Raw genomic sequence first — 13,289 nt, 5'->3', positions numbered from 1 at the left:
TGCTGACTCATCATCACCATCACCATCATCAACTCTTACTCAGGGAGCTGATTTTCTCTGGTCTGTGAAGTGGGGGTCTGGACCCAAGCACCATCAAGGGCAACAACAGTTATGTGGGAGAGCCCTGCCCCCTTGTCCCACCATCCTAAATGTGCACCTGTGCACACTGACCCTCAGGCCAATGGACCTTAGATTCCCAAAACAGACAGGGCAAGGAAGATATAAAACCCAAGCAATCAGGGATTATACTGGCACAGAGCCTTCGCTACTAGCATCATCTAAATCGGAGAGATAATACATTTTTAGTTATTGGAGTCACTTATTTACTTATTCAATAAACATTTATTGAGCACTTACTACGTGCAAGGTGAAAACCTCAACCACAGGGACCAGTGTATGCTTTAAGGAGGCATATTAGTAAGTTTCCAATTCTACTTCTGCTCCTCCTAATGTGAACAATCAATCAGGGCCATGCTGTCCTTTAAAATGGTGGGAATCCTAAAGATACTTGAACCCATGGGAAAATAAACCAAGAATTCAGAACCTCCAAGGCAACTGAGGGCCAACAGGAAGATAATGTTAGTTTTTAGCATAGGTGTTAGAGTGCTATGAAAACATGGGACCATAGTTTTAACTGGACACATCCGTAGCTTTGATAGCTGAGGAGTCCCACATTGTAAGGCTCTTAAGGGTGCACGAAATAGCCCCCAAAGTATAGATGAAGATATATTAAGAAATCCAATAAAAAATACAACCAGTGGGTACAGATGGTACCACCATTACCACAAGCACTCATTTCCAACTTGCTACCCTGTTGTTTTTTTAACCACATTTCAGGTGAGGGTGTGAGTACTGTTTGGGCGAGCCACCCTTGGCCAACCATCTTCCCCCTGTAACCCTTGCCCCACAACCACAGATACAAAGGCGTGCTCTGTGAAGGAAGGCAGTATCATGTAGATGTGCAGAAAGCCAGGGCTTTGTGGTCAGAGAGATCTAAGTTTAAAGCCTGTCCCATCTCAACACTTTTGAATCCATCATCTGGATGAGTTACGTAGCTTCTCTTAGCCTTAGTTAGTCTCTGAGTCCTAGTTAACTCATCCTTAACGTGTAGAATACCAACTAAATGGGTCATCCTGGAGTAATGAATATAGAACAAGTAACCTGGATCTTGAGACACAGAGGGTGACCAATGAATATTGATCCCCATCACCTTGTCCACTTCCAGAACGTCACCTCTGGATAGGCGACCCTCCTGGATGGCCTATTTGTGTTTATCCTGTTGTGTTTGCTATTGCCTCTTCTCTGGCAGATGTTGAGCCTAGTTCTCACAGGAGAAAATGCGCACTCAGCCTCTCTGTTTCATTTATTAAACACATATTTTCAAGCCCCCTCTATGTGTAACATGCTGTATTAGGTCCAGTACTGGATGCAAAAATGAATCAGATATCAACCCTACCTGCATGAGCTGTATAATATTGGAGGGAACCCAAACATGCAGTACAAAGTAGAGTGATGCATAATTTAAGGAAGGCAGATAAAGTGTTGTAACTCAGAGAAATGAGAAATTATTTTCACCGGGGACAATCAGGGGAGACGTTTTGAAAGTGATGCCACAGAAAATAGGCCTCAAGGATGAATAGTGCTTAGATGTGTGAAGTCGGGTGAAGGACATTATCAACAGTTATTGTGGGAATGGGGGTGTATGCGAGAAAGCAAAGTGGTTACAAAAAGGATTCCAAATAGTCATATGTCTGGGATATGGGTGAGTGAAGCAAAGGAAATACACAGCTGAGAGGCACCTTGGCCTCAGCCTGTACAGGATCTTAAAGGCGAGGCTAACAAATCTGGATGTGATCTGTGGACAATGGGAAGTAAGTGAAGTTAGTGAAGGGTCCTGAGCAGGGACACGATATGATCAATATGACCACCTATTTTTCTACGAGAGGGTCCTGTCATTTCAGTCTCTTCATTCCTTCCAAAGCCCCTGCCTGAGAAGAATGTTCACTGTTTCCACTTCAAAGTCCACATGGCCCTTTCAGAATCCTCTCAAGTTTTCCTTTCCAGTCTGACTCTCTGGATGGACTTGTGTTGATGTCGTAAATAATTGGCACGATCTAAATTCAAAGGAGGCACTAGCCTTTCACAACCCAGGAAATAATTTCTTCTACTTATCCTGTTGATAGAATCATAATTACTCATCTGCTCCCACGGAGTGGCCATTCATAATGTTATCATTACAGGTGTACAATTTTACACAAAGAGAAAGAAAACTTAAGTATTTCGCAAAATTAGAGGAAGAATTGTCACCCCAGGCGCGGAAATAAAACGTCTACCTCTTAAGCAGTTTCTTTAAAACACTACAAACCAGAGTTCCCTTTTCGCATACAGGGACAATACATCAAGCATATTACAAATATGCCATTTATTGGAGATCATTTGTTTAATTATCAGTCCCATCACCTGAACAATTTAGTTAAGTTTGAATGACCCAATCACCATTTCATTTATTCATCCTATGCAAAAATAAATAAATAAATAAATAAAGCCAGCAAAATGCAGGAGGAGAGAAGAAGGGAAGCAAGGAGAACAGAAGTGAGAATGCAGGGGAAAAAAGGAGCAGGAGAGTAAGGACTAAATCCATGCTGTGGGGCAGAATACTCACTCTGCCTGATTAGGAATAGGCATAGCACAGTGCCAACTGCGACAGAATGCATGACCAGATCAATTAAATATACTAGAGCCCACTATGAGCTAAATTTCAAAGATACAGACATGAATAAGGTAAGCCCCCTGCTCTCCAGCAACTCGAGGCTTAAATGAGAAGACGGAGAATTAAACAAGTAAATTGCGATACAATGGCCGAAATGCTATAAGGAAAAGGAGCTGTTGAGAAGCTTTGAGAGCACCAGCGGAGAGAGGAGGAGGGTCCTTGAGAGTTGTTATGTGTACGCTTTTAGGTGAGTCCCTGAACCTCTTTAAACCTCGTCTCTAAAAAGCGATTATGTCTAGTTGCTTATCTTTCAAGGTTGTTTTGACATTCAGTGAATTCATGGTTGGAAATCCACTCTGCAAACTGCAAGCCCTACGCCGGGCTATTTCCTCTGTTCATTTGAGCAAAGGCCTACTCAGTGCTTATTCTGTGCACTTGGTTCTAATGCTGTGGGCTGAGCACTGACCCTCCCTGGAGCCTCCTTTCCCTCCACCACCCCAAGTTTTAGCACCACCATTTGGCTTCCTGCTGTGTGTTGAAGCAGCACACCCACAAACACACAAACCCCTGAAAAATAAGACGAAACACTCACCAACTTCAGGCTGCCTCCATCCTTGATGTCCACAGAAGGCAGCAGGGTGAGGTCCGGGCACCCAGGGAGGGTCCCTGCTGGGTGGGAGAGCCTTGGTCCTCCCTCTCCAGGCCGCCTTTCTTTCTCTGGTCCTCATCTTCGCTGCCTTTCTCCATCCACACGTGCCCTGTCCCCTTTCTGCCTGCTTCTCTCTACCTGTAACAGATTTTCTGTCTTCTCTGCTTTACTCCCCCTCTCATTTGCGCATTAACACTTCTGTTTGAGAACAGAGTAATTTCTAAATCTCCGAGAGCATGTCTATGAGGGACTCTGGAGAGGGGGTGCCTCCATGAAGGCCTGCGAACCCCTGAAACTATCTCTTAGAGCCCCCCTCCAAACGCCAAAAATCTCTTTAACTCCATCTTCCTCCCCTCTCTCCCCATCTCCTTTCCCTTCCCCCCACCTTCCCTTCTGATTCATCAGTTCTCTCTCCCCTTTCTTCTCCAAGGACCCTAAGCCCCTGTGCCACTTCTCTTTTTAGTCTCACACCCCTGCCATTCTGCCCCTCCCCACACCTCCCCTACGCATCTCCTAGGTCCCAGCTCCCCCTTCTATTCCTCTCACCCTTTCCTCTCCCACCCACCCTCCCCAGGGTCTCTAAGGAGCAGGCTGCCCCAACTGAAGTTGTGCCGGAACTCCGGGTCTGGACAAGCAGCAGCTCAGAACTCTGCTCAGCAGCCGATGACCTCACTGAATCTTGCGCGCGTGATTGGCTACTTCTGGGCTTATGGCGGGAGACTGAAAAGATCCCCTTGTTTCTTTGTCCCTCTGCCCCTTCAGGTTGGCTTGGGGGGGAATAGGCCTTTGACACAATGTAGTCACAGAATGGTTTATGGGCTGCTTGCTAGGAAGAGAGGGATTTGTTGTGCCTGAGGAGTGAGCAGAGTCAGTGATGTAAGTGGGCAATTGGACTGAGGATGAAGGAGGCCAACTTGAGAATTTGAGCCCCCAGTAGGAAGGTGAGCCTCTGGGAAGGTGGTGGGCACCTTCTGCCCTCACTGTGGTGTCTGTCTGTCTGTAGAGGTAGGGTCTTAATGGAAACAAATGGAACTTTGGATTTGGATCGGGCATTCAATTTCTGGTCTTTGTTTTCTATTTATATGACCTTGGGCAAGTCACTTCATTCTGTTTCCACTCTGCAAGTAGTAGTAGTCATGCCGGAGGGCTGCTTTCACAGGCCTTTTAAAAGGATTAATGTGAAAGTATTTTCTAATTATTAAACCTCTCATTATTTCGGTAGATAATAGAGTGAAGCAGAGAGAATCCTGGATGAGGAATGAGAAGTCTTGGGTTACCTTTAATTGTCGCCGTAGTGACCTCCACCATGTCACATTTAACCTTTACACGCTGCCAAGTGGGAGAACTGGACCAGTGGCCTCTAGGAGCTCTTTTGGCGCTAACATGATCTGATTGACTGGTAACACTTAGCATCCTCCTTTAGCTCACCCGTGGGAGGAAGAGTTGCTTCCTTTTCCAGTACTTTAGTTAGTCGCCTTTTTGTGAGAAACCCGCCTTTTCTTGGGCAATTTGGTGGACCTCCTTTTCACAGGGGCCTGGCTCTCCCCCACCTCCAACAATGAAAGTATAGATCCCACACTACAGCAGCGCATATGCAGGGCTCATCCTTGATGGAGATTCTCTCCCCAGGCTACTGGCAGGAGCAGGATTTGGAGCTGGGAACTCTGGCTCCACTCGACGAGGCCATCAGCTCCACACTCTGGAGCACTCCTGACATGCTGGTCAGTCAAGGTGAGAATCCAGGCCTCCTCATCTCAGTGTCTCTCGGTGCCCGCAGCCATCCTCATATCACCTCCCACTCATGTGGCCTTCACCCCGTGTTCTCCTCTACTTTCCATCTGACATTGTAGTTCTTAGTTCTACACCAACATCTGTAGCACCTGCTCCTTCTTCCTTTAGTACAGAGACCTCTGTGTCCCCTACACTTTTTTTCTAAAAAGTGGAATGATTTCAGGAGGAGTGTATTGCTCAGAATAAAGAGGTCTGGAAGATATAGTCAGCGTAGAAATTTTCATAAGGAACCAGGGACAATGGAATTGCTAGTCAAAAATTGATATATAGCTAGCAGTAAATGAAAGGCTTCCCAAATCTTTCATTGAGATAGTTAAGGAATATACCACTCCCAAATTTACCCAGCCAGCTCCATCTACGGGTCATTAATCTCATAGTCATAGTTTTAATTCTAATTAGATGATTACTTGAGGGGCATTCCAATGACATAAGCAACTGCATTGAGTGTCAGAAGAATGAAGTTCTAGTCCTAACTGGAATCATTGATAAGTAGAATGAGCTTAGGCCCTCACGGCACCTCCATTGTCTCATTGTCTACACGAAAAATGAGGGAATTGGATTCCATGATCCCTAAGATCCCTTTCCGTTCTAATTCAGATTCTAACCCCTGAAACTAGTGGCCAGGCTCTGTGCTTCAGTGTGGAGACAGCTATCCCGAAGCCCCGAGAGCAACTTCAGCACATGCACCTTCTCTACCGGGAGCACTCACGGTAGTTGGAGCTGGAGGGAGCACTCACGGTAGTTGGAGCTGGAGCTGTGGTGACCAAGGAAGAAAGGAATAGCAGACAGGGAAGGGGTATGGTCGGTGCCAGAGGGAGCATAGGGATTGTCTGAGTTACTCCATTAGGAAACCTAGGAATTGTATTTCTTGGCTTCCTATTCAGAGGAGAGTCATGCTGGTTAAGTCATGTCGCACCATAGAAGAAATACTGTAGATGTTTCCGAATCAGCTGGGAGGTGTTTATTTTAGTTCTGTGAAGGTCAGTGCTATTGGGTCACAGAGTCAGTCCTGAAGAGGAGGGAATCAGTCATGGGAATCAGAGGCAATGCTGTGGGGAGAATGGAGCAATGCTACTGGGAGGAGGAGCAAGGGTCATGCAGCCCAAGGGGCTCACAGTTGACGCCTGACTAGAAGACATATTTGGGATTCCAATGGCCCATCCATATGATATCTGATTAGTCCTTTTTTGTTTGTTTGTTTAACATGACTAAGGAGAGAGGAATTAGAAAACATCTTTCCATCACATCGAAGGGAAAACTAGTCCTCTAACACCGGGATGGTGATGGGTTTGTATGTTGGGAAGCGGGTAGCACCAACACTGAAGAAATATGTTAAGGGAGCTGATGAATGAAGGGCAGCTATTGTTGGAGGAACTGAAAAGTCGGTGTCAAATGTTTCCGTTTTTTAAAGCTGTTGTGTTTGTTTGGTTTGAAGTTGTATCAGCTACCGCTTATCTAAGTGAACGTGTTCGCTTTTAGTTTGGGGATTATTAGTCACAACTGCTTCTCCTGTTCTTGCTTCTATAGGCAGGTGGTGGCAGGAAGGCGAAACATAGGATGACAGATACAGTGGGGCCTTGACTTACGAGTTTAATTTGTTCCGTGACGGAGCTTGTAACTCAAATTACTCGTATGTCAAATCAATTGGAATGAGTGAATGACAGATACAGTGGGGCCTTGACTTACGAGTTTAATTTGTTCCGTGACGGAGCTTGTAACTCAAATTACTCGTATGTCAAATCAATTGTGAATGAGTGAGACACGTGATGCTGGGCTGATGTTGTGGCGTTCACTGTGACGTTCGCTGCGCCAACTAGCTGTGGGGTATCTGAAGCTGGCTCATAACCCGAATTTTAGCTCGCAACTCAAAGCAAAAAATCGGCCGAGAGACTGCTGTATCTCAAAAAACTCGTTAGTCGGGACACTCGTAAGTCAAGGCCCCACTGTACATATGTGAATGTATAGACTTTTCAAAGGTGAATGGTAGACCTCTATCAGGAAAGACGCATGTGGAGTGGCATGGGTAGATTTGGAGGGCTTTTACTCCAAGTGTGTGTGGCCATGTCAGTTTATTAAGCAAACATTCAACAAGTAACTGTTTTCCTGTGCATTCCAAACGAGGAAATAAGGTCCCCCCACCACCACCTCTGTTCCTTCCCCCTGTTCCTTCCTCCTTGATGCCTTAAGAGACACAGAGACCTGGGCCTTGGCTGGTCTGAATGAGACTTTGGCCCAGAAATGGGTGGAGGGAGTAGGGCTTGCTCCGGAAACTAACCCTCTTCTACTCCTGCAGACAGTCAGCCCTGGACATCCGATGAGACAGTGGTGGCTGGTGGCACCGTGGTGCTCAAGTGTCAAGTGAAAGACCATGAGGACTCATCCCTGCAGTGGTCTAACCCTGCTCAGCAGACTCTTTACTTTGGGGAGAAGAGAGGTAGAGCTGTCTCTCTCTGTGGGGACCGTGGGCTGGGGAAGGGGATTGCAGCCCCGAGGGGAAGGTCCCTATAGCCCAGAGGCTGAGACAGGTGAAGGTATGGCTATTTGAAGAAACAACAAGCCATGGGCTCCCCGGCTGGTTTCAGAGAAACTTCGTTATTACAGCTCTGACCTGGGCCATTCATGGTCTTAAGGGGACCTGGGTGGACTTTACCCCAAAGGAGCAGGAAGAGACAGCCTAATCTAAGTGTTGACCTGTGAGTCTCACCTGGAAGCCCTCGAGATCCAACATCCTTTTCTGAGTCTATCTGAGGCTACTGTGGCCAGTGGCCCAGGAAAATGACCTAAAGACGGTTGAAACGCGGGAGCAGGATTTTCCCCCTGCCCCAAATCGCACTATACCCCTTCCCCCCAAAACGCTGGCCTGGGATGGGAGATAAACATGGACGGTGCCAGTAAAAGCCTTGCTTCCCACTCTCCCAATTCCCCGCTAGCCCTTCGAGATAATCGGATTCAGCTGGTGAAATCCACACCCCATGAGCTCAGCATCAGCATCAGCAACGTGGCCCTGGCGGACGAGGGCGAGTACACCTGCTCCATCTTCACGATGCCCGTGAGAACTGCCAAGTCCCTCATCACTGTGCTGGGTGAGGCTCCCCAACCCCAGGGTCACTGCCGCATGCTCTGTGCGAACAAACCTCTCTAGGTGGGTCCCCAAAGGAGTCTAGAGCCAGGCAAGGCTCCGAGCCTTTTGGTAAAGTTCAGCCCACGTTCCCTTTGCAATGGAACAAAATGGAAAGAGCACTGACTTCTAATAATTTCTCCTCTACTTACCGTTTGCTCTGGGACAAACCTCTTACTCTCTCTGAGCCTGAACTTCCTAACCTGTAACAGAAGGATGATGATGTCTGTTCCACCTGCCTCCCAAGACTATGTGAGGGAAACATGGGAGGCGCATGCAGTGTATGATTATAATGTCCAGGTTGAATACCACAGTTGCTCACATGCTCTCATCCTATATTTTATCCTATATTTCAATTCCCTTCTTTGTTTCCCGGAGCTTCATACTACTTCTGTGGCCACCCCGTTGTCCTCTGGGTTGTCAGGTCACATATCATGTCTCAGGTGTGGTGTATCTCCACACTACCATGCCTCCTTCCCCCGTCCCCCCCTCCCCGCCCAGATCTTTCTTCCTGGTCCTTAGGTAGGAGATCAAAGAGAAAGATAACTAGTTTTCTACCCATCATAAACCACAGTAGGACCGAGGTATCCTCTCCCCCAGAGAGGCCATCTCAGCAGGGAGAGCCAAGTATAACCTCACGGCCTCTCCTTCACCTCCTGCCCATCCCCTGTGCCTGGTAGGAATCCCACAGAAGCCCATAATCACTGGCTACAAGTCATCGTTACAGGAAAGGGATACAACCACCCTACACTGCCAGTCTTCTGGGAGCAAACCCGCAGCTCAGCTCACCTGGCGGAAGGGTGAGCAAGAGCTTCATGGTAAGTCCCTCCTGCCTCGGGGTTACAGGAGAAGGTGTGCTGGGAGGCAGAGAGAATGAGAGAGGGAGGGGTGCGTGTCTGTATGTCTGTGTGCACACAAAGCATGATGCAAAAGGAAAAAGCAGGAATGACAGATATTCTGTGTACACTCATGGGTGTATGTGTGTACATATCCATTTCACAACTTTCTAAGTTTGTCAAAGTTGAAACTCACCATCTGTATGTCTACAGTGGGGCCCACACACTATCTGTGTGTTAGGGCTCACTCTGTTTCCGTGTGTGTGTGTGTGTGTGTGTGTGTGTGTGTATCTGTTTCTCTACTCTAGGAGAACCAACCCGAATACAGGAGGACTCCAATGGTAAAACCTTCACCGTGAGCAGCTCAGTGACGTTCCAGGTGACTCGGGAAGATGACGGGGCCGACATCACATGCTCTGTGAACCATGAATCTCTAAACGGAGCTGACAGATCCACCTCTCAACGCATTGAAGTTTTATGTATGTCATGGGCTTATGGGTGAAGACGAATCAGGTATGAGATGGGGTGTGGGGAAAAGGAAAGTGGTGGTGGCTGTACGTGAAGAAATAGGCACAGATAACTGAGTAGGTAAAAACCAAATGAGACAAGAGGTGGTAGGATAGGCCAAGGGTTAGCAAACTAGTTCTGGAAAGGCCCCAGCAGCAAACATTTTAGGCTTTGGGGGGTCATATGGTCTCTCTCTCAACTACTCTGCTGTTTTTGCAGGAAGGTAGCAAAGATAATATGTAAACAAACAAACAAGCATAGCTGTGTTCCAACAACGTTTTATTTACAAAACCATGTAGCTGGCAGGATCGGACCCAATGGGTAAGCTTGCCAAGCCCTGGAGTAGGCCAGTATGATGCAACCAGCTTGTAAGCTGTCGTGGTAACTATAGCAAATCAGGAATCAGAAGACGCGCGTTCTAGTCTGCCCTCTGCTACTTATGAGCCACGTGATGCTAAGAAAATTGCTTCACCTCCCTGAGCTCAGTTCTTGACTTGCTAAATGAGAAGATGAACATGGGGATTACTGAGGCTTCTTCTTGATCTAGCTTTTGATTGTTTCAAGAAAATGCAGGCGGTAGGAGACACAATCTCTCCGGCATCATTCTTCCCAGGTCTTTTCCTACGTCCTCCTCTTTCTACCACAGCTTTTTGATTTTTCCTGGGATTCTGACCCAACATGTCCACGATCACCGTCACTACTCTTAACCCTTCCCAGGACCCTCCTCCCTCCATGGACTCTGCCTTGAGGATGGACAGTGAACTTCCCTCCTCACTTGAGGAAATTTGGACATTTTCAAAAAGAGCTTTTCCAAGTGGAGGAACCAAGGGGGAAGGAAAATAAAGTCCAAAGCTGGAAGATGAAGAGTTGTAAAATAATGTATTTTTTTTCCCTAATTCATCTAAAGGCTGGGTGTTTTTCCAAAATAATTAAAACCCTTAATCTCTTTCTTGTGGGAGATACAGGCCTGACTTGAAGGCTATTTAAGTCAATTGCTAAACTTGTTGCTGAAACTTGAACATGAGGTAGGTCTGGGGTCGCATCACTTCCCGTTTAGCAGACTCTCAATTTGGAAGCTGACGACCCGGATTCTGGCTGGGGTGCCTCTACTTCTGTGTTATTTTCACCAAAGCATGTCGTCTCTTAGTGGCTCCTGCTTACGCCACTGAACTTTCTTGAGGATAAATGAAATAATATCTAAAGAAATGCTTTGTAAACTTGAGTTCTATGTTGCTGTAATTTGTTTCTCTGATTGGTCGTTCTGGCATTGGGCTTCTTCCTCTGAGCCTGGGCCCAGGCCAGGCCTAAGGAAGCTCTCCCCTGTCGGAGTCCCAAAGACTTCTGCTAGGTACGGGCCATCTGGCAAGGACTCTCCAGGGAGCTTTGTGGCCCACCTGTGATCAGCGGTCAGTGGACACATGCTATACTCCAGGCACGATGCTGGAGGTTTCTGCGGGGCCTGCTTCTCTTTGTCCTGTTTGATTTGACTGAAACGGATTCATTAACCGGTTAGGTTGGGTTCTGTCTTAGGGGCAGCTCCTCCTCTTTACCTGTCCTTCTAAGCCAGCGTCTGGTTGGACTGTTCTCCGCAGCCATCTGGACCGAGCCTCCTCAGCAGCCCTTTGGCATCAGTGGCAGATGCCACCATTCCTTTGCAGAGCCCGTCTATATTGTGTCAGTCCCTTTTTGCAGCCAAAATATGCCCCCCCATCTCTTGCTGCTTCAAAGCTCTCACTTCATGTTTGGACGGACCGTTAAAAATTATGTTTTATTTTCTTCCACTGCTTTAAGTTCCCCTACAGAACAGAGAGGATTGAGAGGTTGTGAGCTCAATAGTCAAGTTCAAGTGTATTTATTCTGTCACAGCTATGCATTAAGTTCCACTGATGCGCTGGGCAGTGTGTGAGGCACAGATGCACGGGTGGCATGCCTCCTCAGCTCTCTGTCAGACACGTCTTGGGTCCTCACCAAGGACAGACCCCCCAGAACCCTACCTCTACCAGGCGGCAGCACCAGACCCTCCCACATTCAATGGCAATCGCGCTCTTGGCTCACAAGACGCAGGGGGAGCCAAGCCTCGGTTCACGGCCGCGTGGCCTCCCGAGGCATCAGGGGTGGAAGCTGTGGTGTGTGACAGGATGCTTTGGAGATCAAGACGCTGCACTGCGAGGGGCGTGGCAATCCCGTGTAAGAGGAGTTGTCTCCTGGCCGCCAGTACAACTCCATACTCTCAGATGGAGATCTTCACATAACGTCTTCCCACCGCCTCTGTACTGTCCGAGCCTCTCATTGTCCCTGACACTAACAGCCATCCTCTGTTTCCACTGCAAAGCAGCAGAAGTGGGGAGGGGCCACTCCCTGGTTCCTATAAGGAACCCCAAGAGGTCACCCTCCCCCTGCCTCTGAGCAGCTCAGTGTCTCTGGCCCCTATAACCACTAGAGCTTTCATCCAATAGCCCCTGACTTCCCTGCTCCATTATTTCTGTTTCCCTTTAACTCCCTGACCTATTCTCTTCTGAACTCTCAACAGCCCCCAGAAGTACCTGTGGGAGAAGGAGGGCAGCGTGCCACCCCTGAAGATGACCCAAGAGAGTGCCCTGATCTTCCCTTTCCTCAACAAGAGTGACAGCGGCACCTACGGCTGCACAGCCATCAGCAACCTGGGCAGCTACAAGACTTACTACACTCTCAACGTGAACGGTGAGCCCGCCTCCATTCCCCTCCCGCATCCCTCTTCTCCCCTTCTCTGTCCATCCAACTCGCTCATCTTTCTGTCACCTGAGAGCACCCCAGATGGTGCTTTGGAGTGGACTAAAGGGACAACAGCCCCCCGTTGAGGGCCTGAAGACTCAGCTTCAGATCCACCCTGACATGTGCAATAAGGAAAGACCAACAGGATGTAGGGCTCCCCTAGGCCTTCGTTTAGCAATGATGACTCAAGTGACACCATCCTCCAGCCCCTGCACTCACCTGGCAGCAGGTCATCCTGTGTTTACCCCCAGGGCCTCTCACGTATGGCTGTCGATGCCTGTCCCTTTGCAACAGGCTAGTCTCAGACTTGCGTCGTGACTGGGACAGAATGCATACTCCTGCAGACCTGGGTCAAGGCCAGACGTGGAGATAAGTTAGTACTCTGTTGAGAAATAGTTGGAATCTTTTCCCAGATACCACGTCTTCTAGAGCAGCGGTTCTCAACCTGTGGGTCACGACCCCTTTGGGGGTCGAACGACCCTTTCACAGGGGTCGCCTAAGACCATCGGAAAACACATATATAATTACATATTGTTTTTGTGATTAATCACTATGCTTTAATTATGTTCAATTTGTAACAATGAAAATACATCCTGCATATCAGATATTTACATTATGATTCATAACAGTAGCAAAATGACAGTTATGAAGTAGCAACGAAAATAATTTTATGGTTGGGGGTCACCACAACAGGAGGAACTGTATTAAAGGGTCGCGGCGTTAGGAAGGCTGAGGACCACTGCTCTAGAGGAACTAGGTGATGCTTCTTTTCTGACGTTCTTACCAAAAGTGCAACTGTAAAACCCAGGTCAGGAGAAGAGACAGGCTAACGCAGAATTCCCTTATGGAGAATGGGGCAGGTGATTTTATAAAAAATATGTTTTTATTGATTTCAGAGAGGAAGGGAGAGGGAGAGAGAGAGAGATC

The 13,289-nt window shown here is 47.7% G+C and overlaps 1 protein-coding gene across 1 annotated transcript in view; it reads left to right on the top strand.

The window, feature by feature from the left end:
* The first annotated feature begins 4,954 nt into the window (after positions 1-4,954).
* The window catches only part of CADM3 (cell adhesion molecule 3), a 14,037-nt gene continuing 5,702 nt past the window's right edge, over positions 4,955-13,289 (top strand). Inside the window, exons 1-8 of the mRNA XM_005884806.2 lie at positions 4,955-5,090; positions 7,444-7,584; positions 8,081-8,233; positions 8,949-9,086; positions 9,413-9,583; positions 10,159-10,187; positions 11,749-11,798; positions 12,142-12,311. Coding sequence (XP_005884868.2) covers positions 4,970-5,090; positions 7,444-7,584; positions 8,081-8,233; positions 8,949-9,086; positions 9,413-9,583; positions 10,159-10,187; positions 11,749-11,798; positions 12,142-12,311 — 973 coding nt within the window. The 5' untranslated portion in view covers positions 4,955-4,969. The remainder of the gene's footprint in view (positions 5,091-7,443; positions 7,585-8,080; positions 8,234-8,948; positions 9,087-9,412; positions 9,584-10,158; positions 10,188-11,748; positions 11,799-12,141; positions 12,312-13,289) is intronic.

The sequence above is a fragment of the Myotis brandtii genome, unplaced genomic scaffold, assembly GCF_000412655.1.
Source record: "Myotis brandtii unplaced genomic scaffold, ASM41265v1 scaffold858, whole genome shotgun sequence".
NCBI lineage: Eukaryota > Metazoa > Chordata > Mammalia > Chiroptera > Vespertilionidae > Myotis > Myotis brandtii.
This window is presented reverse-complemented; position numbering and strand designations above follow the sequence as displayed.